This window comes from Brassica napus, unplaced genomic scaffold (genome assembly GCF_020379485.1).
Source record: "Brassica napus cultivar Da-Ae unplaced genomic scaffold, Da-Ae ScsIHWf_172;HRSCAF=309, whole genome shotgun sequence".
NCBI classification, from domain to species: domain Eukaryota; kingdom Viridiplantae; phylum Streptophyta; class Magnoliopsida; order Brassicales; family Brassicaceae; genus Brassica; species Brassica napus.
The window spans coordinates 12,502-37,768 of NW_026015147.1; the positions used below are offsets into that span (position 1 = coordinate 12,502).

The 25,267-nt window shown below is 28.4% G+C and overlaps 3 protein-coding genes across 4 annotated transcripts; all 3 read right to left on the bottom strand.

The window, feature by feature from the left end:
- Positions 1-2,737: 2,737 nt before the first annotated feature.
- LOC125598517 (putative sugar transporter ERD6-like 13) lies at positions 2,738-7,304 on the bottom strand. Of its 2 annotated transcripts, XM_048772559.1 has the most exons (16): positions 6,918-7,304; positions 6,357-6,419; positions 5,858-5,947; positions 5,677-5,736; positions 5,397-5,462; positions 5,232-5,297; positions 5,054-5,129; positions 4,603-4,667; positions 4,394-4,486; positions 4,213-4,296; positions 4,067-4,151; positions 3,871-3,977; positions 3,715-3,774; positions 3,547-3,600; positions 3,366-3,425; positions 2,742-2,933 (listed from the first exon to the last, which is right to left on the bottom strand). In XM_048772559.1, exons 1-16 carry the CDS (start codon positions 7,083-7,085, stop codon positions 2,790-2,792), a joined length of 1,341 nt encoding a protein of 446 aa, XP_048628516.1. In that variant the 5' UTR covers positions 7,086-7,304; the 3' UTR covers positions 2,742-2,789. The 2 variants fall into 2 exon arrangements, with proteins under 2 accessions (XP_048628515.1, XP_048628516.1); XM_048772558.1 differs by lacking the exon at positions 6,918-7,304 and having other exon boundaries at positions 2,738-2,933; positions 6,357-6,646.
- Positions 7,305-10,055: 2,751 nt separating this feature from the next.
- LOC125598515 (conserved oligomeric Golgi complex subunit 4-like) lies at positions 10,056-10,886 on the bottom strand. Its single transcript, XM_048772556.1, has one exon. It carries the CDS (start codon positions 10,884-10,886, stop codon positions 10,056-10,058), a length of 831 nt encoding a protein of 276 aa, XP_048628513.1.
- A 7,323-nt stretch (positions 10,887-18,209) lies between these two features.
- Positions 18,210-24,362, bottom strand: LOC125598518 (putative sugar transporter ERD6-like 13). The gene is made up of 17 exons (XM_048772560.1): positions 23,607-24,362; positions 23,153-23,215; positions 22,912-23,001; positions 22,751-22,810; positions 21,945-22,010; positions 21,014-21,079; positions 20,868-20,943; positions 20,690-20,754; positions 20,494-20,586; positions 20,345-20,425; positions 20,190-20,274; positions 19,989-20,095; positions 19,784-19,843; positions 19,596-19,649; positions 19,231-19,290; positions 18,931-19,045; positions 18,210-18,838 (listed from the first exon to the last, which is right to left on the bottom strand). The coding sequence occupies exons 1-17, from the start codon at positions 23,766-23,768 to the stop codon at positions 18,723-18,725; spliced, it is 1,419 nt and encodes a 472-aa protein (XP_048628517.1). The 5' UTR covers positions 23,769-24,362; the 3' UTR covers positions 18,210-18,722.
- Between the last annotated feature and the right edge of the window lie 905 nt (positions 24,363-25,267).

Sequence of the window (25,267 nt, forward strand, 5' to 3'; positions counted from 1 at the left end):
CAATAATGGCCCGCTTCAAGGCTTCAACAGAAGTTATCAACTTCGCATAGACAGCCCTCCCCATACGGTCGCTATCAAGTTTAAAATCCCAGTCACCAGTGTCGTACATAATCCACCGTCCAAAGATTACAACGATGTATGAATCGTGAACACCTACGAAAATAGAACATAAATTAATTTAAAAATTCAATGTGCTAATCAGAAGCAATAAATATAGTTTCGTACAAAAAAACACTTGAATTCCGAACACCCTCAAATCTGTAATAAATGATTTCAGCCATAACTATAATGTCATAAATGCAATGGTGTACGGCTTATATATGATTTACCTTCGATGCTAGATACAGAACACCCACCATCCGCCATACCCTTTCCTCCCTCACCATATCGGATGCAGCTCATGCCTCTGTGTGTAAAATTCGCTGCCTCAAGTTCCCGAGTTCGGTAGCCTTTTTTACTCATCAACAAGGAGACAGACAAAGAGATAGGGTTCGTACGTTTTTGTATTAAATAATTAATATTTGCCCTGTTTTTAATTAATAAATTAAAGTAAAACACATGTTTTCCAAAGTCACCAGTCATTAATGGCCATTCGTCCACCTTGGAGCCGTTGTTTCTCGCGAGAAATCATCACATATAAGGCTTTCAAGTTTTGGGGTCAAATAGCCCAAAAACGAAGCCCAATACCATGTTTCCTTCTGAAATTAAAATAACATAATATTAAAATCGTCTCTTACACGCACATCCGGCGCGCGTGTGTCGGTTTTCCAGAGGCAAATTTTTCTGGGCAAAAGACAGCTTGGTCCCACGAATTTCAGCTCAAAATTGTTGGGCAAAAAGGTTAAAACTGTCCACTTTTTCTTCTCTCTCCTACTAGATTGCCCAACAACCTAATTAAAACATGGGCTTGCCCAAATTTCTAATTCAAACTTGAAAGTTGTCCTATCTTCTAAATTTTCCTATTTTAAAACAGTTCTAATGTCAAAAATAATAATTTAATCATGTGGATTTTGGAATTAAAAATTTATTTCTTCTTTGAAGAATAAACCAATCAGAAGTTGTCAAATGACACCTGAAGATCCAATCTTCTCTTTTTAGGTTCTTTTCTTAATTATTTTTTTTCTTTTGAAAAAAAAAACCCAAGCTAGAAAGGTTGTTGGACCTGCTAATACTATGTCTGACAGCTCACAAGGAACTGGAAATAGAAAAAAGTACTATAAGTATATATCTGAAAACGAACGAACATTAAATAGCAACAACTCATATTTTTCTGATACTTATGAATCACAGTCGACCGATATTAAAATGATGATGACAAAAAAAATAGAAGGTACCTAAATACATAAATATACAAACTTTGTATTGGTTCGACTTTATATAGCAACATCTAATAAGTAATGTAATGCGATTTAACTTTTAACTAGATTTTGATCCGCGCTTTTAAATTTTCTTTTAAAATTCTATAAATTTTTAATTATAAGATTATGTTTTTTATATATGATAACTATATACATTAAAATTTATTGATTGTTTATTTTATAACTATAGATATTAGATATGCTATAAAAAATTATATTTACATTTATGAAATTATTTTTAAAGAAGTTAATTTTTTAGAAAAATATTGTATTAATTTTAATTTATTCTAAAGTAGTATATTATATACTAAAGATATTTTCTCATTACATAATTTAATATTTTTTTGCACCTTTTATTTTCAATGATAATATTTTATTAAATTATTTAGATGCATATATTTGTTCCAATTATAAAAAACACTACTATATAAGTTGAAAAAAATGAAAGATATTTCTCATTACATATTTAATATTATTCTTTGCAGATCTTTTTTTTCTTTGCAGATTTTAACTTTTAGTAATTATTTATTTACTTATTTACTGAGATGCATATTTTGTTCAACCATATAAAACTCAACTATAAAAATTGTAAAAAGGAAATTTTATGATTTTGTTATTTCTCAGAATTAGGAAAATACACTACAAAAAAACACATCAATTCATTTGTATCTCATAAATAATTAAATTATTAGTTTAATTTATTTATTACCCACAAAATTAATATAATTAATATGATTAGAAATATCTAATTATTCAAAACAAAAAAATCTGGCCGAAAAAAGAATTGTTATGGGTATGATAAAGTTTTACGGAAAATAAATGCTAATAGTTAATTAATATTTATTGTTTTGTTTTGGTTTTGCAAATAAAATTTATTTGTTACCATTAATATAGGATATCTCTATTATTTTTGTAAATATGATGAAAATCTAAGGGCAGAATCCTAAATTTTTAAAATAGGATACTACTTTAATAGTATAGATTAATCTTGTAATATATGTCACCATACATAAAAATGCACCAATCAACCTTACAAAAAAAAAGAACCATACATAACTGGATCAATCGACCTTACAAAAAAAAAAGAACCAACCAATTGTTTAGTGGTATATGTGCAAATTATGCATATTTAATTATGGCCAGACGAGGATTGAATTGACTTATAACTGAGACCATTTATGAAGCTATATGAACTGGATACCAAATAAAAAGAATATTACTATGTACAAATTAAATTATCGGGTAATATCAGCTTGGATTTCTTCGAGTGAACGACCTCGAGTCTCTGGTACCATTTTCAGCACAAATAGAATGCCCAAACCAGAGATTAGTGAATATATGAAAACACACCTGTAATAAAAGTAGAAAATTATTAATAAGTGAAATTAGAATTTTTTTTTTTTGCTAAGAAGTGAAATTAGAATTAGTTATTTATTGGAAAGAAAAACGATATAAATTACCAGAAGTACTCCATTGGAAGAGAAAGTTGAATGTGTAGGATACGAACCAATTGCAGGACCAGCTCGTTAGATTGCATAGCGTTCCTGCCGATCCCTTTACATTTATCGGTGTCATCTAAATTTCCCACAAAATAAAACAATAAAATATGTTAAAAACGACTGGTTAGGTCATATGGATAGTTTGAATTAAATGAACTTATTACCTGTGAAAAAAAAAATGAAAAAAAAAGAACTTTATATTACCTAATTAATATTCTCGAATATATTAAAAAAATTCAAGGAAAAACAAATCTCCATGGTTTGACATATATAACTATACTATGCGGAAGTAGTACATACAATACAATTCATAACTCAGTTTCCTTGTTTTCGAAATGTATTTACGTTTTATTCAATCTAACGCAGTCTCGTCTATATGTTTTTTTTTATAAGAGCATCTGCATGTTTTTATGCTTTTGAATTCGACATACAATAATGTTCTTGTGCATCTTGATACAGAACTATATTGTTATAGTCTGGTCACGATCATTTAAAGACAAAACATTACCTCGGAGACCATGACCCATGGAATACCTCCTATTCCGACTGTGATGGAAACGAAAAAAACCTGCAATTAGGGTTGACAAAATACTATAAAAGCCGGTAAATATATTAAGGAAAAAATATAATAATGTAGTTGACAAAAAGAGATAAGACGGATTTTTATAATTTTTGGATGTAGGACGTACCAACACTCCAATGAGTGCTGAAATTGGGGTGTAGTTGTTGAGTAAAGCATAGCTCTGTAAATAAGGTTTGATGTCTTCAATTATATTGGTAAAAAATAGAAACATAATTTACATTAACCAATGTATACCTTATAATTTAACTAATGTGATTATTTTTCTAATAAAAACCTGAAATAAAAACGATAGTCCTGTGATTAATGACCCCATGCACATCATGACCGTCGCAACCTGCATATGAGAAATTCACATAAACAAAAACTGTGTTAACTTCTAATTTATCCACCATATATTATATAGTTTCAATAACTGAAAATAAGGTATAACCGTTAGAAGGGACCGTCTCCCATATTTATCCACGATTATTAATCCTAAAATGCTTGTCACCAACTGCACCGCGCTCGTTATTGATACTCCTATGTTGTTAGGAAACCCTGTCAGACAATTAACTTGTATGTTATCATCATTATTTGATAATTATATTATACTTCATACAGATGCTTCGTTTAAATTCTGAATATACCTGATTTGTGAAATATCGAGCTCATGTAAAATGTATAGCCACTGAGGCCTCCGACTTGTTGCAGTACTAGCAATCCAATTCCCACCTAAAAGATACAGATAATTCAGTTCTATTCATAAACTCTAGATTTTTAGTCGAATTCTTACACTAATAACACGAGAGTATCGTGGTTTGAAGAGCTCGAAAAAGCAATCTTCTTTGAATTCTTCTTGAAGATTTTCCATGTATATCTGAAAATATACTTGAAGTATTATCACTATGGGAATCAAATACTTCAGTCAGGAAATATGTTTTACTAATTGAGTTTCATAAACATTTTGTTTCTACTTTGATTTCTGCAGCCTCTTTCGTGATATTAGTGTTGTTTCCTCGCAGACGTTGGAGTGCAGCTACCGATTCTTTTACCCGACCATTTCTAGACTATAAATCACACAAAATAAGCTCTTAAATTATTTGATTTACTTGTAATACTGTTTCTTAATATGGTATATGTATATGTTAAAATTTAATCAATAGGTATAAGACTAATTCATTACCAGCCACCTAGGAGACTCCGGTATAAAGAATAAACCAACGAATTCTAAAACACAAGGAACCGTACCTGCACAATTCCAAACGAAAAAAAAAAAAAAATTCATTTGTATCAACTTGGTTACTTGGAATCATAAGAAAACAGAGTTAAAATTAAATAAAGTATATGTAATTTTTTTTGTTGGCAAATTCCAAGATTATATGTTACTCCCTCCGTTCCTAAAAGATGTATGTTCTGGAAAAAAAATTTGTTTTAAAAAGATACATTTTTACTTTTTCAATGTATGATTTTATGAAAAATTGTAAGTTTCAAAAAAATTAATAGTGTTTATTGAATTTCTATTGGCTTAAAGTTATGGAAAATTGTTATTCACAAAAAACAATGCATATTTAATGAGTTTTCTTAATATATGTGAAAAGTCTAGAATATGCATCTTTTAAAAACAGAGGGAGTACTTATAAGAGCTAATGTTTTCCATGAAGTGGCTGATCCAACGAGGAATGTAATGGAGACGCTAGAAGACATCACAAGCTGCAGAAGAAGAAAAACGATCAAAGAATCTCTTTTTTAAGTTTTTTTAAAAATAATTAATTAAAATGAGCAAAAAGTAACAATGGACCGTATATAAACTACCGCATTAACCGCAGTAAACGCGCCTCTGATTTGTTTGGGTGAGATTTCTACAATGTAGACTGGTACCTGTACATTGGGATTGGATTTGCAGTTAATAACTAACTTATTTGTTGCTTGGACTGAAAGTCACTAACCCTAGTCATAGTCTAATGAAATTATACGTACCACGTAACAAGATAAACCAGCTGCAACGCCGAGAAAAAGTCTTCCGATATCAAGGGACCAAGCCGCCTTAAATAGTATGTAGCATATTATTAGAAACAGTTAACAATCAATATTAACTCTTCTAATTTTATCTGAATTATTTTTGTGTACAATATTGGGGGTGTTGTAATAAACCAAAGTTATATTGGTAAAAATTAAAACATTGAACCAGTTAAACTAATACCATATAAAAACATAGTACTAAAAAACTTAAAAGGAACGTTGAATGATCTTTAGAAACCTGAGAGTAGGCGATCATAAGCCAGCCGGTCATGCAAAACGAGTTTGAAACCCATAAAGCCTGCGTACTCATATATCAAGACGCTATTTATTTTTATTGGAATTTATAAAGAATGACGTAATTGAATTGTAAGTTTAGTCATTATGATAAAATAAAATTTAATAATGGATTAAAAACTTACGCCTCTCCGACCAAGGAGATCAGCGAGTTTTCCGGACATCGCGGCTCCCACAAGTCCACCAATTGTTAATATGGATCCAAAGAAAGAGAACTACATTCATGTAGTGAACAATAGCTTAGTTGCCTTTTTCTTCTATAAGATAACACAATTTTATTTGTATATTACCAGCTATATTCGTTTTTTTAAATGATAACTGAGCAAAACTATATTACTATGACATTGACATGTACTTTTAAGTAGAAACTCTAATTAATACAAACGGATGAACCCAGTAGTATAGTGGTTAAGTTAGACGGTGTGTAAAAGTTAAGGTAGAAGCATTCGTATTTTCTTATTGAATGTTTGACTAATATTCCGATTATGTAATAGTTATTACATTTTTGACATATGTCCCTTTACTCATAAATTATCTTCTGTATTAGATAACAAAGAATTATTATTAAGAGGACTGAAAATCATATTAGTATGCAGGAAATAAAATCAACAATTCAACACTGACCTCAGCCAAAGAAAGGTTTAGTCCTGCCATCATCCCAGATTGAGCTGGTGACGTAAAGCCGGCCTTCCCAAAATAAAATAAGACCAGAAAATCATGTGGATATATATTTATCATAAGTATATGTCGCTTTTCGTGACAGCCTGATAGATCATTCTCCTGATTTGGACATTCCAAGAGAAATAAAAACAGAAAAGCATTTCTGTTGTTCGATATGACTACAATGATCTTCCAAAAACTAATAATTAACGATTTGATATATGACCTACTCATAAATCTTAACCAACTTTCGTGCTCAGTAAAAAAGAATGAAAGAAAGCTTTTTTTGTCTAATAAAGAAGAAGAAAGCATTGTTTATGTTGCTAATTTTATTTTACTTTTGCTGTATGAAAATAAAAAAAAGTATTTTTTTTATAAAGAACAAATTATTCATTTCAAATTTACGTTGATTTTAGTTTTTGTTTTCCAGCTTTATTGAGCATTCTAGCTATATTTAATCTAACATGAAACAGAAAAACCACCACACAAAAAAAAAAAAAAAATAGATGAAGATGAAGAAATTACGGCAGTGCCATAAGAGAAGGTGCCGCAGAGAGCGGTGAAGGTTGTGAAGAGTAAAATGAAAGTGACTGGACCATCACCGTCGTCAACGTCGTCGTTAACAAGTTTGTGTTTGGCTGATTCGATGTCTTCTTGAATCCTGAGTTTCTGAAGCAGTGGTTCTTCCCCCATGGCTGATCAGGGTGAGATAGAAAGATAGATTGAAGAGAAGACAGATTAAGAAGCTAGAGACCTGGTGCAGTGGTTAAAAGTGTTTTTTTTCTCGAAAAAAAGAAGCGAGAGACTGAGTTTCGTTTGGGCTAGCTAGTTCAATTTAATGTGTAATAAAATAATGTAAACAGCAAAGGTATGACGTGCAAGTCTTAACAAAAAGTTTTTCTAAAAGAAATAATTAATATTTGTTCCCTTTGAACCATTCTTATATGTTATTGTGATATTCTCAGTAACCAACTTGCCAGGTTTAGAATAGGTAGGCAAATATTTATATTTTAAGATTGATGCAGGATTAACCCCTATTACTATAACTAGATCATTTCTCCGCGCTACGCGCAGATAATATATTTAAATTTGTTACATTTATCATTTTTATTTGTATATGAATTTTTGTATAATAAATTATATATAACTAATTTTAAATTTGATTTTTTTTATATTTTTAGTTTAAAATAAGTATTTCTATTATATATAACACAATTAACTAATAAAATATTAAGAACCAAGTCCGCGATTTTAGAATTATGTAAAAATATAGTTATGTGTAGAACATAAATTATCTTAGTTTAAAGATCGGAATCTCATCTCGAATAAATTCAAGAAAAGAAAAAGTATTCCAATAACCTACTTAAAATATAAAACCCCCTTTTCAAAAAAAAAACGTACTTAATAATATTTTTTACGTGTAATAGTTGAAAACTGATAATTAAATATCGATCTAGAATATTATTTTAATATATCTAATGGTAAAATATTACTTGTAATAAACAAATTTTGAATTTTTTAATATTACATAAATTAAAAGTCTTTAAGATCTAAAATCTATTTTATTAGCATAATATAGTTTTTATTCATTTATTATTTTGACGTTACAAAATATTGATTTAGTTTTATTTGTATATTAATTTTTTAATAATTTATTTTCTTTTTAAGTAATTTTAAAATTATCAAGAATATAATATATTTAAAATTATTTATTTAAATATATCCAAATATGATGTTTCATTTTTATGTGTGTTTGTGTTGAGCATATTTAATTTGTAGTTTGTATATTTAATAACACTTTGTTGTGTGCCGTTCTATGGTTTTAATAAATGTGTTATCATTTTATTTTTATTACACTAACATGATTTCTTAGTGATCAGTGATAATGTATTTTTAACGTTATGTATTAAATTTTATCGTATATTTTATAACTCTTCATGCTGACACATTTTTTAGAATCATTTTAATTAGATAATAGGTTTAAAGATGTAAATAAAACTGTGTATGTTGTAAATTAAGACTTTTTAGTGTAACTGAGCACTATCAATTATGGAAATTATATTATGATTTTACTAAATCTTTCTTTATGTGTATATTTTTTTGTTTTATTTTGTATTTTTACAATTTTATTGCCTTATTCTTTAGTTACAAAGAATTGCTATTTCTAATTTTTGTTTCATATACCTTAAAAGTCTTCGGTTGATTTTTATTTGTTTTCTTTCTCCAATTACAATGTACAGTTCGACCGTTTCTTTTTTTTGGAGCAAACTACTAATATCATAAGATAGAAAAACTTAAACTCCAAGAATATAGTGAGTATTTGTGCTAGAGAAAACTTATTTAGCCACTAATATGGTGAGATATTATAATATTAGAAAGTATGAACATAATTAAGTTGTTGTCAATTGATTCTATATTTGTGATAACTGGAAATACATCTTTACGTCTTCCTTACATCATCCTTAATTGGTTTACGGTTCGACCATTTCTAATATACTGAGGGTAACATTATATTAAATGTTGATTATCTCCTTCCAATTAGGAATGCACAGAATGAGAAAAATTCAAAGTGATATCATTTTACAATTTTGTCCTCATATCTATATAAAGTTAGTTTATAGATTACTCCATTTGTTTCAAAATGTAATCAGTTAATTAGAATATGTAATATTTAAAAGTTATTACTTTAGAAAACTGTCATTTAATATATTAATTTAATCAATTTCACAGTAATTTACATAATTTAATTGGCTACACAATATCCAATAATTATAAAGTTACATTGAAATATAAAAACAATTTATATAGTGAAACAAAAAAGACTTTCAAACCATTATATTATAAAGCAAAAGAAATATTCAAATTATATTGAAACATTAGAATAGTAAGAATCAGAAAAGCTGAAATTTCAACGTCGATCATTTACGTCGGTCATGTCTTAGACTATCTCCAATGTATTCATCTATTTTATCTCTAAGAATGAGGGTCAAAGAGATTGACCGAGAAAGTTTTTTTTTAGTCGAGTCTTCTGAAATGATTGAAATTTATATTTATGCCAAGGTTTAAGATACAACGGAAATCTGATTTTTATTTGAATACCATCCATTAACCAGTTTCATGTAAATAAAAAATATAATTATATTTTCCATATATTTGAAATTTCATCATCTATTATTCCTTTTTATTGATTGCTGGGACTTGTAACCAAATAAGTTTCTCGTCTTATCTTTTTTTTATCAAAAAATTTAATACTCTATAAGGAATGTTTTTCTGTCGCCTAATCTATATAATGAATGTTGATATAGTTTGAGTATAGATGCTTGTTTTGTGTATATCTGGAGCTAAAACCCACTATATATACCTGTTTATGAACTTCCAAATCCATAAATAATGAATTTTGAGAAGGTTTATAATCAGCTCAGTTAAAATGAATAAAATTCAAGTACGTTTTCAAATTACTAAAAGGAACAAAATTATTTGTACAACTAACAAAAAAATTTAAGATGATTTATTGGTAATGCAATGTGTTAGAACTTTTTTTAGGGAATTAAGAAGCTATGAGCTTTTAGCTCATCATGTTTTAGATAAGAAAGCATTTAAAAGTAGCTATTTTTATGGCATTCGAACTCGTGATCTTGAAGATGCTCTCTTCTATAATGTTAGTTAGTAAGCGAGATTTGGTTTTAAGCCGACCATCGTCTTGATGCAACCAATACCACCTAAGAACAACCTAGCACCAAGGTTAGGCTCTCTAATCTTCTGCTGCAAAGCTTCATGGTAATCATTAGCCAACAAGCTACCAGCATTGCTCAACACAGCAATCACAGAGCTAATGTTCGAAGTCGAAATGGCTCTCCTCAGACAGCTCTGCAACACGTAGAACACATCGTCCACCATTGATGTGGTAAGGCTGTCCGGTACATGCTCATTAATCCTTTTGGCTTTCCTCACATTCTCAACCATAAAGAACCCTTCTAGTATCACATAGAATCCCGTCACGTCCTGAATCACTTTGCTAAAGCTACCATTTCTAAACGCTTTCGTAGCTCTTGGTAACAACTCAGCATCAACTGACGTCAAAGACTTGATCTTTGACACCATGAACTCTGTATAATCCTCACCTAACTGCATCAGAGACAGTATCTCCTCCACGTAGAGCTCTACTTCTCTCGGGTCTGGTCTTTCAGAAGCACCACCAGCAAGCAGATTCAAATTTGGAGAGTTGTTGATATCAGAAGCCAACCTAGCTAGCTTCCTAAACTCCATGTACTTCTTCAAGATCAACGAACCTCTAGAATCACATTCCTCTTGCAACTCACATATAGCATAAACAACACCGTCTTCTCCGCATAGACCTCTCAAGATCTCATCGTTCTCTTCAATAGCCATGACAATGTCCTTAAACAAATTAGTTAAACTTCCAACGAAGTTCACTTGCTCGACTCCTTGCTCCATGAGCTCAACCACATTCTCATATTCCATCCTCCCTCTCATCGCAATCACCTAAAATTATATGAAAAGAAATAACTAAAATTTCATAGAAACTTGCGGATGTCGTCTCCTAAAAGGTGTGAAAGTTTCCCACAAAATTGACCTTCTAACTAAATTGAATAATATTTACAAATTGTACACACGTACGAGTGTGTTAGAAACTTGTGAAAGTTTCAATATATATGTAAGAACGTTTACACATTTATCTCCAGTAATCTCACGTCATGTACAATATGTCAATGTCTATCTATATAATTATTTAAACTATTATTTTATGAAGTAATTTTCCGCATTCGAGCTTTCACATTAAAAATTAGAGTGGTTAAAATAATTGTTAGAGCGGTTAAAGTCATTGTTACCTCTAAACATTAATGTATTTGTGGAAGCACTGAGACATGGTGGTCAAAGTTTAAAGTCTTCTACACCCAAGTATGGGGTACGAACCCCAGACAACGCAATTTCTACAGGAAGGAGTCTAGGTTTCAATTCCCAGAGAATGTGAATTATGCAAAAAATTAGAGAAAATGCTTACAGGAGATCTTCAGCATGGTGCAAGGAGTACCGTCAGGAATGGATCTTATAGGGCTACTCAGAATGATGCAGTCAGGCGTGAATCTTCATAAAACAGGTAGAATTTTCGGCTGTAATATCGTCTATGTAATGTTTCTCATAATTTGTAATAACATAATTAACGAGACAAAAAAATTAATGTATTTTAAAAAAAGGATAATTCTTATATATTTTGTGTTGTTATCCGAAGAATATATATTTTAATACATTTTAAAAATAGATGAAAAAATTTAAAAATTTAAGATTTAAAGGAAAATTGCCAAAAATAGTATTTTCAAAGTACCACTTCATATGTTTACACTAACCACTTTTATCATTATCTTTAACGAAGAGTAAAAGACATTTATAACCCTTTGATTAACTATGACAAAAAAAACTTATCGTTAACTAATTTAAACTTAAAACATCAACTCTAAACCCTAAATCATCAACTCTAAACTCTAAACCTTAAAACATCAACTCTAAACCCTAAACCCCGAAACATCAACTGTAACCCTAAACCCTAAATCCTAAACCTTCAAATCTAAACCCTAAAACATCAACTCTAAACCCTAAACCCCGAAACATAAACTCTAACTCTAAACCCTAAAACATCAACTCTAAACGTAAACCCTAAACACTATGTTTTTCTGAAATTCAAACCCTAAAACCTTAAACATTCAAATCTAAACCTTAAAACATCAACTCTTAACCCTAAAAGTAAACCCAAAAACCCTAAACCTTCAAATCTAAACCTTAAAACATCAACTCTAGGGTTTTAGGGTTTAGGGTTTAGGGTTTAGAGTTGATGTTTTAGGGTTTATGGTTAATTTTTTAGGGTTTAGGGTTTAGAGTTTACTTTTTAGGGTTTAGGGTTTAGTGTTGATAGTTTAGGGTTTAATGTTTATGGTTTAGGGTTTAGAGTTGAAGGTTTAGGGTTTAGGGTTTAGAGTTGATGTTTCTGGGTTTAAGGTTTAGAGTTGATGTTTCAGGGTTTACGGTTTGGTTTTCAAAAAAAAAGTAGGTTTTAGGATTGATGGTTTAGGGTTTAGGGTTCATATTTCAAAAGAAAAGGGTTTATGATTGATGTTTTAGGGTTTAGAGTTGAGTTTTAGGGTTTAGAGTTTGAATTTCAAAATAGTATAATTCGAAAAAAATTTAAAAAGTTATTTTTATATTTTTAGTTTTTTTATTTATTTAATTATTTAATTATTATATATATAAAGAACAATGACATAAGAGCATGATTAACCCTGGTCTCTTAACTGGGGTTCTTATCTCATGATTTGACACTATTTTTTTTTTTTACACTTTTCGGCTAAGAGACGACTCTTATATCTCTTATTTAAGAGACAGTTCTTAGTTTTTCTTAGTTAAAATCTAAGAAAAGTTAGGAACTGTCTCTTAGCCGAAGCTAAGAACCCGGTTATGAGACTGAGGTTAATCATGGTTTAAGAGTCTTTTACCACTTAATGAAGAAGATATTTTTGAAAATGTCCCTTCAGTAGTGGTAAAGATGAAAACTGGTAATATGAAAGTGGTAAAAATAAAATTTTCCCAAATTTAAAATATATTATGTTATGCAAAATATACTTCACATCATAATATTTTTAAAATAAATATAAATCTCTATTTGGAAAAAAGTTTCATGACTACACGAAATTTACTATAATATGGTGGAAACCATCCAATGTATGATAATGTGTCAACAACTACACAAAGTTTATGTCAATATATGTCACATGTACGAAATAAATAATAATATGGTGGCAACATCACAATCGGGTTTAATTGATTTTAAGCTAAGTTAATGGGGTCAATCCGTAATTTATTAAACTTAATACATTTAATAATTTATTAAGTTTAATAAACTTAATTGATTTTGATAATAAACTTAATAATTTATTAAACTTACTTAATAAACTTTATTAACTTTGTTAAACTTATTAAAATTAATAAATTTATTAAACTTAATCATTTATTAATAAAATTAATCATTTAATAAACTTAATAAATGATTAAGTTTATTAATTTTAATAAATTTATTAATTTTAATAAGTTTAATAAAATTATTAAGTTTATTAAGTAAGTTTAATAAATTATTAAGTTTATTATCAAAATCAATTAAGTTTATTAAACTTAATAAATTACGGATTGACCCCATTAACTTAGCTTAAAATCAATTAAACCTGATTGTGATGTTGCCACCATATTATTATTTACTTCGTGCATGTGACATTTATTAACATAAGCTTCGTGTAGTTGTTGACACATTATCATACATTGGATGGTTTCCTCCATACTATAGTAAATTTCGTGTAGCTAGAAAACTTTTTTCCTTATTTTTATGTATATATGAAGGTTTTCAAGTTTGTATTAATAAAAGATATTTTATTAAAGTAAAAACATTATTGTATATAAAAAATTGATATTTAATTAAATATTAAATATTTCAAAAAGCAAGACAATAATTGATTTAATGATTTTTGAACTGATAATATATTAAGTTACAATTTTTTAAAAAATTATAAAATCCACTAGTGCGGTCCGCACCCCGCGATGAAACAAAAAACTTGGACTAAACTTTAATAAACAAAGACGAATTGAATGCGCCCCTATTCCATATCTTTACAAATAGAATAGGCTATGGAAAAATAATATTAAATTTTAAAATAACAATTATATCTAAAAGTATAATAAAAATGATGATACAGAAAAATGAACATTTTAACTTTAGAATATATATCTGACATTTAGGCTAAAATTAATATATTATAGAATACATAAATGAATATTGACTCATACCACTTTTTATCAATCTCTAGTAAATGTATACATTTCTAAATGAATTAAGAATTATACCATCAACTGTAAAAATGTTTTCAAACTGTTTAGGCCATTTAATATAATTAATTAATATTCAAAGTTTATATAATTGGCTAACATAAGGGTAAACATGTTAACTTAATGATTGATCAAATTGTTATAAATTATGAAAATAGATAATGATTAATCGTGCATGAACACATTTTAAAAATAATATTTTAACATTTGTCAATTTGAGGTTATACAAAATATCTTTGGAAAATGAACAACATAATTTTCTCTCTTTTTTGTGTCTTTGTATGTATCAATGTCCACAACTCTTATATAGACAAAAAATTTTAACAATTATATTTAGAAGTTTGCAATGGTTAATCATACAATGGTTGATCATCAAATATTGTAATGTTTAACTATTTCAGAGTTATAGAACATTTACACAGGCTGACAAAGAACATTTACATTGTTGCAAATATTTATCTGAGAATGCAATGATGCATTTAAATAATTACTAGATTTTGACCCGCGCAACCGCGCGGGTGTTTGTTTTTACTCTTTTTATACATAAATTATTATTTTTAAACATTAGTGGTATATTTTTTTAACATTAATCATATACTTAAATGTTTATATAACTATTTCAAATATAATAATATTATATTTTACATGTTATAATCAATCATTTGATTAAAACCGTATGTATTTTTACTTCTTATTATATATTTATCTTATTGTATTTGCATTTAGTTATTAAGCAAATTAATATATTCATGAAAAAACATATTTGAAAATATTTTGTATTTAATTTATGCTAAATTCTGACCCGTGTTTCAAAGCTGTATTTCTTTTTACTAATATTTTTAAGTTTATTCAATTTAGATAATATATTATTGTATATACAAAAGTCTAAAATATGTTACTTTTTAGACATGTATTATAAGGTTTGTTAATTTTAAGCCGTTCTATCATCATATTATATTTTTAAAATAAATAATTTATATTTATGAAAATAAAATTTATAAATTTATCAATTGAATATACTTTTATCATATTTATTTAAGTATAATAATTGTATTTTAACATGATCATGACATAAAGTGGATAAAATAGGATATAATTTATTTATTTTTTATTTTATAAACGATAACTTAAAATACATTAAATTATTGTTAAAATACTTTTACACAGATTTATTAGAATTTAAAATGAAAATATATTATGATTAAAGTAGTTACAAAGATTTTATATTATAAAGAAATACATGTTAATTTTTATACATGTATTATATATTTTGCTTAATCCATCTTACCAACATATTAGATTTTATTTTTGAACATAAATTTTTTATACTTATGAAAATAAAATTTATAAATTTAATACAGTTTTATTATACTTAGCTCAATATAATAATTTTCTTTTAATATGATTGATTATTGTTATATAATATATAAAATATTACAGAATTTTTTATTTTTTATTTTATAAACGATTACTGAATTTATTAATGTATAATAATATTTCAAACTAATTTCGAAATTAGTGAAAAATATTTAAATATAATTTCGAAAATGAAGATCCTGTAAAGATCTTTTAAAACAGATTTGTTAGATTTTTAAAATAAAAAGGATATCAAAAGATATTATGATAAAAGTATTTTAAAAATTCTATGTATTATTAGTCTTAATAAAATACATTTAATAAAATTTCTAAGTGATGGTCCAAATTAAAAAAAAAATCACACATGAAAAAAGTCATGACTTCTCTTTTAATATATAAGATAATATTTATCTGAGAATGCAATAGATCAAATTAGGTTAATTAACCACCAAATTAACCTTACTTTTATGGGCCCGCTTCTAATCGCTGAGTCAAACTTTGATCTTCGTTAAACTATTTTTTCAAATATTTTTTTATTTATATTATTGATGGACCTAACTCACATTCAAAAACTACTTCTTGAATAAATGATTGTTCATACATATATATATTGCCCAAGGAACCTCATCACAACCGATGTGAGATGTTTAATAGCCCCTCTCGAAATGTAGGTGGAAAACGGTCCATCGCAAACAACCAAAGTTCAACATCTCGGATATACCACAGTAATATAGGCCACTTGTACATGCTAAATAGGTAGGAAACGTTATGTGGAAAAATATGTTGGGCTTTAACCATTGTTTATATACTGTCCAAGGAACTTCATCACCACCTACGTGGAATGTTTAATAATTTATATTCAATCTTCCTCCGCTTCTTACAATAATCATGTGGTATACAATTCTTCGCCAAAATAGTTTATAGAAATATGGTAACGTAAATATATATAAAAAAATGGAACCAGGTGACGTTACTATATTGGTTATTTATTGTTGGAGTATTGACCAATGATGTAGTTTTACCATACTGAGTTTTACTAAATGCAATTTCATTTCTGGCAATAGCAAAATTCCTACAGCGGTTCAAAAAGGACTGTAAACTTTATCCTGGAATCTACTGGGGGAAAATAATAATGACATTAACCCACATGAATAATGTGATTTCTCATATATGGTCTGCAACTAAATGATTATGAGTTATGATATGAAATAGTAGTTGGTTGTTGATTCATTCATTAATAACTACTAATTGACTTGGTTAGAGTTTGGATTCTACCAATATCGCGTAGGATTTAATGGAAGAGCTATAAATTTAATAATTTATGCATGCTTTTGTTATTTACGACTAAAATTGGGAGACACGACTAAAATGGACCAAAGTTCATTAATTTGGAAATCATGTTAGACATGGAGTCCATACAGGCACTACGTTTCCATATAATTAAAAATGGAATCTCTATTTTGCTTGATGCTAGCTTTGCAAAATAACATCAGAAAATGAGTTTTTTTTTTTGTATAAATTGCTAATGACAATATATATATATATATAAAATAAAGTTAATTATTAGCTAAATTTTGCAATATTAATAGAAAATGACAGTACAATAAAGCTTTCTTTTCATAATATATTTCATCTAACAAAGTTCCAGATATCATAATTTTATTTGGATTGCACCCAATATTCTTTTTATAAGATCGGTCATATTTCTGTTTATTTAGACATTACAAATATTTCTCTAAGCAAAAACAAAGTCATATGAGTATCTGATTGGTTCACAATTTTATCCTTTTTTTTTGTTCGAAGGTTCACAATTTTATCATTTATTCATTTGTAACATGATTGGTAAACAAAATGTTCCTGCATAAATACCATAAGATTCATGAACAGCAAGAATATGACTAGATCAAAGCTATTGATAGATAAAACGTCAATATCATATATCCATCAGAAAATCTATACACATAAATTTTTTGAATGTTCATATATAGTTTTAATATTGAGTGAATTGACTTAAAATCCAAAAAAAAAGATGAAATTAGTAAACTATTTTTGATGGAACAAGTTTTGTGTCTATCAACGAATGCATCATGGTATGGAATTTAGAACATTAATTTAATTAGAGAAAAAAATATGTATACAGAATGTAATTTCACTTTAATATTTGGCTTCCGTAATATCATTGGCATTTATAAATTACGCATCAATATACCGAATTAATTGATCAAGTCACCTCCGACATGATCGCTGAATTAACGGATGCCATTTTGAAAATCCACAAGATTTAAAAATCATTGCAGAATTCATTGTTTTAAGAATAAGACATGTAATTAACTAGTATTTAATTACTACCCCAGTAAAAATAACAAAGTTAATTCTTATATAGATCTGAGCGGTCGTATTTTTATTTGGAAATATTTCGTTCTAATATGCAATTATATCTTAGTTAAAATCCACTATTAAATCAAAGATTATACATGCCAATTGGAGAAATCATGTCTACATAGTAGATGTGCTTAGATTTTTTTTTTTGTAAGAATGTTAAGTAGATGTGCTTAGATCGTTAAAGACCATACTGGATCGATAAGCCTTCACATGCTCCACAAACAGAATTGTTACGGAACTTCGATGTGTTACGTGATTAAAAATTTATGAGATTTGCATATCTCGGATGTGAATATGGGATGATTACATCAAACTACCAAGCTATGATTATAGTGATTTCTAAACCTCAAGAATGGCCGATATACCATGTTCTGCTTGAGTTATAAGTCGTCTCCACAATGGCTTTATGAACTGTGCCTTTTGAAGTAGAAGCCATTAATTTACACGTGCTTGAAACATCAACAAGAATATTACAAATGGTGATGTTTGAATTCTCTGTTCCTTCTTGACTTTTTTGTGTAAGAAACTCTCTTCTACATTTTCCATTATCTTTACTTGTATAGTTGATAGTCCAACCAGTTTTATATTTAAATTAATGAAAAATAAAGATGTAGTCCAAACTATCCAAAGAAGAAGTGTTTGTGTTATTAGTTAACATTATGAAGCATTGGTCAAGATAATGGCTAGAACCTTTGACATTATACAAAGTTATCGGGCAACATCGGCTTGAATTTCTTCAAGGGAACGACCTCGAGTCTCTGGTACCATTTTTATCACAAATAGGATGCCCATACCCGATATCATTGAATATATGAAAAACACACCTGTGATTTTACATACATCAACAAAGTATTAAATTGGTCAATAATTAAATAACTGAATTTACTTGGTTACTTGTCAAAATGAAGTGAATTACCACAAGAGCTCCACTGGAAGAGGAAGTTGAATGTGTACGAAACGAACCAATTAGAGGACCAGCTAGTTATATTGCATAGCGTCCCTGATGAACCCTTTATATTCATCGGTGTCATCTAATTATCCCACAATGAAAAATTGAAATACGGAAATTAATATTTGGTAAGTGTATATCAGTCATCAGTTATGTTTTCTAAAATTAATTCGACGGTATACATATATTGTTGTGCCTATTAAAACCTAACTATTTTGTTTAACTATTTAATTATGTAGTTACAATCATATTGAAAACCACGATTACCTCGGAGACAATGACCCATGGAATACCTCCTATTCCAATTGTGATCGAAGTTAGAAACACCTGCAATAATTTTCCGTAATTGTTTATCGAATAGTCTGTATTATATCTTAAGAAAACAAACTAAAGTTTACTTATAAATAAATTATTTGTGATTAAATATTTTTAACAATTTAAACTAATACTAGTAATTTAATAAATTTATGTTTTTAAATTTATAATTTATTATTATTAGTTAATAAAATACATTAAAATATTTGTATTTTTAAAACATTCGTTTTGAAAAATAGATGGTAGCATTAGTTAACATTAAAATTATCAAAGCAAGACTATTTAATCTCTTTGAATAGAAGAAACTTATTACGTACCAGCACTCCGATCAGTGTTGAAATCGAGGTGTAATTGTCGAGTAAAGCATAACTCTGTAAATTAGTTTGATTGCTTCAGTTATATATTGGAAAAAATATAAGCTGAATTTATATCAGACATTTTTTTTGAACTGAACATCAGCCATATGTTAACTAATATAGTAATTCTTTTAGGTAAACAAAAACACCTGAAACAAAAACGACAGCCCTGTGATGAATGACCCCAGACACATCATGCCCGTCGCAACCTACAAGTATTTCACATAAACAAAACGACGTTAATATCTTATTTCTCGACTGTATTTAATATCGTTTTTAACATTAAACATATTTTATATAGTTTCGTTTAACACTAGGACCATTTAACAACAGGGATTAAAAATAAGCCAAAACCATTAAAAGAGGTCGTCTCCCAAATTTATCCACGATTATCAATCCGAAAATGCTCATCGTGGCTTGCACCACGGTAGCTATCGTCACTCCTACGTTGTTAGGAAACCCTGTGAAATAATTAAATTGCAGATTATTTTCCTCTATAAAAATTAATTTTTAATTAATCCTTGTTCAGTAAGGGACTTAAATTTTACTGTGTACCAGCTTTGTTAAAAATCGAGCTCATGTAAAATGTATAACCACTGAGACCTCCGAGTTGTTGCAGTACTAGCAATCCAATCCCCACCTAAAGATAACCGATTCATTCAGTAACACGTTTTTGTTAAAAGAAACTACAATTTTCATCAAACACTTACAATAACAGCACGAGAATATCGCGGTTTGAAGAGTTCAAGAAGACCATCTTCTTTGGATTCTTGAAGTTTTTCCATATATTTCTGAAAAAGAAGAAGACTATTTTATTTTTAAAACTAAAAGATGCCAATTTCGTAAACATGTTTTTTACTTTGATTTCTGCAGCTTCTTTGGTGATATTAGTGCTGTTTCCTCGTAGACGTTGGAGTGCAACTTCCGACTCTTTAACCCGACCATTTCTAGACTATAAATTACAAAACCACCAAACCTATTAAAAATGTTGCTATTCACTCACAATTAAGCATGTTGGAGCTGACCATGAAAAAACGACAAGACTAATTAATTACCAGCCACCTAGGAGACTCCGGTATAAAGACCAAACCGGCGAATTCTAGAACACAAGGAACTGTACCTGCACAACTCGTATCAACTTGATTTAGAGTACATTTAAAATTATAAGAACATGGTGCTAAATTTAATTAAATCGTTTTATAATTTTTGGTAGAAAAAGTAAAAACAAATTACTGAAGAGAGCTAAGTTCTGCCATGAAATTACTGATCCAACAAGGAAACTGAAGGCCATGCTAGCACACATCACAAGCTGTAAGAAAAAAATATTAGAAACTTTTAAAATATATTAGTAGTAACGACATCGTATTTAGCGGTATTACCATGCTAACCGCAGAGAACGCGCCTCTGATTCTTTTGGGTGCAATTTCTACAATGTAGACGGGCACCTGTAGATCGAGATTACATATATTTGGAGTTAATAATTAACTCAAACGTTGCTTATATCCTTATAGGTTACTAGACCCTACTTAACTCAAACTTTGCTTCTAGCCTTTTAGGTCACTAAACCCTAATTATCAATTACTCCGTTTTATAAAGTTACATGTTTTAAAAAACAAAATTGGTTAAAAATACATTTGTGTAATACTCCCTCTGTTTTTAAAAGATGCATATTCTAAACTTTTTAAATATATTAAGAAAACTCATTAAATATGCATTGTTTTTTGTGAATAATAGTTTTTCATAACTTTTAACCAATAGAAATTCAATAAACACCATTAATTTTTTTGAAACTTACAATTTTTCATAAAATCATACATTGAAAAAGTAAAAAATATATCTTTTTGAAACAATTTTTTTTTCCAGAACATACATTTTTTAGGAACGGAGAGACTACATGTTTTATCAACTAATAATGATAGTTGCAAACTTAAAAAAAAACTTAATTAAAATTATTAAATTCTTACTCTCTCCGTTTCATACTAAGTGTTGTTTTAACTTTTAAATTTTATTTTATTATAAGTGTTATTTTACATTTTCAAAACAAATATGAATAATTTCATTTTCTAATTTTTATTCTTACTTTAACTCATTAATTAAAAAATCAACTAAAATAAAAAATTATATAGGAGCAAAACAAAATAATATTTAAATGATACTTATAATGAAACATATAGATAGAGTATTAGTTAGAATTATGGAAAGTATAATTATAAAATTTATGCATTTATTATATATATTTTTATTAATGTGTAAAAGTTTTAAAATATGTATTATATTGAAACCGAAAGAGTATTAAATTAGTGAACATACCACATAAGAAGTTACGCCAGATGCAACTCCGAGAAGAAATCGTCCAATATCAAGTGACCAAGTCGCCTAGCATATTATTATATTAAACCATTTATTAGTAGATACATAAAGCTTTAAGAAAACATGTTAGCAAATGTACTTCGTCTGTTTTTATTTTCTAAAACTAGTCTAGACTTTTGATTCAAGATATATTTTGTTTTATATACATTAATGTCAGGCGTTGAAACTCCAAACCGGAGATGTAAGTTTTCTCATCAATTAAGAAAACATGTTAGCAAATGTACTTCCTCTGTTTTTAAATATAAGATTTTTTAGGTAAAACACATTTATTAAGAAAATTATTTTTTATTTAAAAAATATCATTAAAATTTTAAATTAAAAACTATTCAACCAATTACAAAATAAAACTGTTAAATTTGATTGGTTACACAGTTTTTGATAAACTTAAAAATACTTAAAAATATGAAAACATCCTACATATTGAAACACAAAAACTATTCTAAACATTTTTTATTTAGGAACAGAGAGAATATTATTTTGTGATTAACTATTTCTTATAATTTTTAGCTAATCAAAATTCAGTAAACATAATTAATGTCTTCAAAATTTATAATTTACTATTTATATTGAAAATGTGAAATAGGTATTTTTTACAAACAAATTATTTTTCTAAAATATGGATTATATTGAAACAAATGGAGTATTTCATAAACATTAACACCAATATGCGAAAAAATACATTATATATAAGAAATTAAGAAATTTTGACTTTGCTGACAAAAAGAATTTGACTGATTTTTAGAAACCTGAGAGAAGGCTATCATAAGCCAGCCGGCCATGCAAAATGAATTTGACACCCACAATGCCTGCACATTGAATCACTCATCAAAACCTAGTTTTCTTGGAATATAAATGTATAAACATGGGATTGTAAATTAGTTTTAGGAAAATGAGTAAATGGGCTTACGCCTCTCCGACCAAAAAGATCGGCGAATCTTCCCGACAACGCGGCTCCCACGAGTCCACCAATTGTTAATACAGATCCAAAGAATGAAAACTGCATCCGTATAAAGAACAATAATTTTGATTACTTTTTTTATTTGTTATTCAACGTAATAATATATTCTCTCTTTTTTTGTAATAATAATCTTTTAAAAATCACTGAATATCAGCAAGCCGGCAAGTAAAATCAACAATTCAACACTGACCTCAGCCAACGAGAGATTTAGTCCTTCCATCATCCCAGTTTGAGCTGGTGACGTAAAGCCGGCCTGCCAAAAGAAAAAACAAATTAAAAGCTAAAAAGTCTTGTAAAATTATACAAAAAATGTCAGCTATCGTGTGACAGCAAAAATCTACATCAAATGATAAACAGTTTTCTTGAAAATTGACACTCCAAGAGAAATAGAAACAGAAGAAAACATGTAAGTCAGAAATCTTCCAAACATAAATGATTTGTCATTGGATATCTAACCTACTTAGTACTATACTACATGACATAACCAAATCAACAAATTAAGTTATTATAATATAACATACAATTATGTATGAAACATACGTCAATAGTTTTTGTTCTTTATCTATTCTATTAGCTAGCACCCGGTTTATAACCCTAGCAAACACAAGAGAGAAAGCATGAAAAGTGAAGATGTGGAAACTTACGGCAGTGCCATAGGAGAAAGTGCCCCAGAGAGCAGTTACGGTTGTGAGGAGTAAAACAAACGTGACGGGGCCGTCATCGTCTCCGCCATTGACACGAGTCTTCTTATCTGACTCGATGTCTTCTTGAATCCTCACTTTCTGAAGCAGTGGTTCTTTCCCCATGGCTGTGATCACCAGTTTGAGAGACAATTTACTGAGAGCTATCGCTTTTTCTTACAAGAAAAGAGAACTTAAGTAGAACGATTATTGGGCTAATTCCATTTAACGTGTATGAGAAATGACAGATTACGAGGAGTTTTTTTTTTTTTTTTTTTGACGTCTACGAGGAGTTTTTTTAAAGTATAAACAAACTTGAACATATATAGAACCATTCAAATGACCCAAGTTGTGGAAAAATGAGAGATAAATAACACGTGTTTTATCATTTATGGGTCTACATGACTACATCAAATGGTAATATAATATTATTTCGTATATTAATATTTAATTGACCGGGTATAAATTTGGATTTAGAACAATTAATTGCGTAGGATTAGTTGTGCAATTATTATGCTTCTGCATACTTTTCTCAGATTTATGAAATTGAACAATTGGGGAGACATAGTTTTTTGTTATTTAGTACGACTAACGATGGCAAAGTTAGTTTAATTTGGAAATCATCCCGGACGTGGAGGCCACAAAGTAGATAGACACTAAGACATCTTACGCTTCCAATGTCGCACAGTTTTATAACATTTAGTTTTGTTTTTAAACATCAATAAAATCTCAATATATAATAGCAAGAAACCATTTTGCTTCTTCAAATAACACACATATGATTTTATTTTGTTATTATTTATGTAGATCACCTACAGGAAAGTTAGTTATTTTTAGCTGATATTCTTTTGGTAATTATGATATAAATTAATACTGTATAATAGATTTTAATCTTACAAAGTGTTAAATATTACAATTTGTATTTCTCAAGCAAATAAATAAAGTTACAACACATACCTGATGCTCAAGGTTTTTCACGGTTATATATAATAAAATTGGTAAACAAGATGTTCAAGCGTATAAAGATATCAGAAGATTTCTTAAGCAAGTAACAAAAGTTACAACACATACTTGATGTTCATAGTTTTTCTCAGTGTTATATATAATGAAATTAGTAAAGAAAATGTTCATGCGTAAATATAAGATATCAAGAATTCTGAAGAGCGTGAATGTGACCGGCTCGATATCATAGACAGATAAAATGTTAATTCCATCCATCTATCTATCGAATCTATGTACAACCATGCATTGAATGTTCAAATATGATTTTAATATATAGCTTATGCAAAGCATTTGCATTATTAGATTTGCGATTTATAAATCCAAACCATATAATATTACAGAATTAACTGATTTTCTTTTTATCAAACCACATACGATATTATATTTGGGTGATGAGATGCCAACATTCCACAACAGTGATGATTTTAATGTCTTAATTCAAAACATCTGAAAAATTCAACCAACCAAATTTTGTTAATTCAAGTAAAAAAGTACTCGAAGCATTCGCCAAAAAAGTACTCAAAGCAAAACCTAAAAATCGTATAATCAAATAATGTTTTAGATGAAACTAATATTACATGAGGTTTTAGGTTAGAGATTATGAACTTCATCCGAAAACTTTA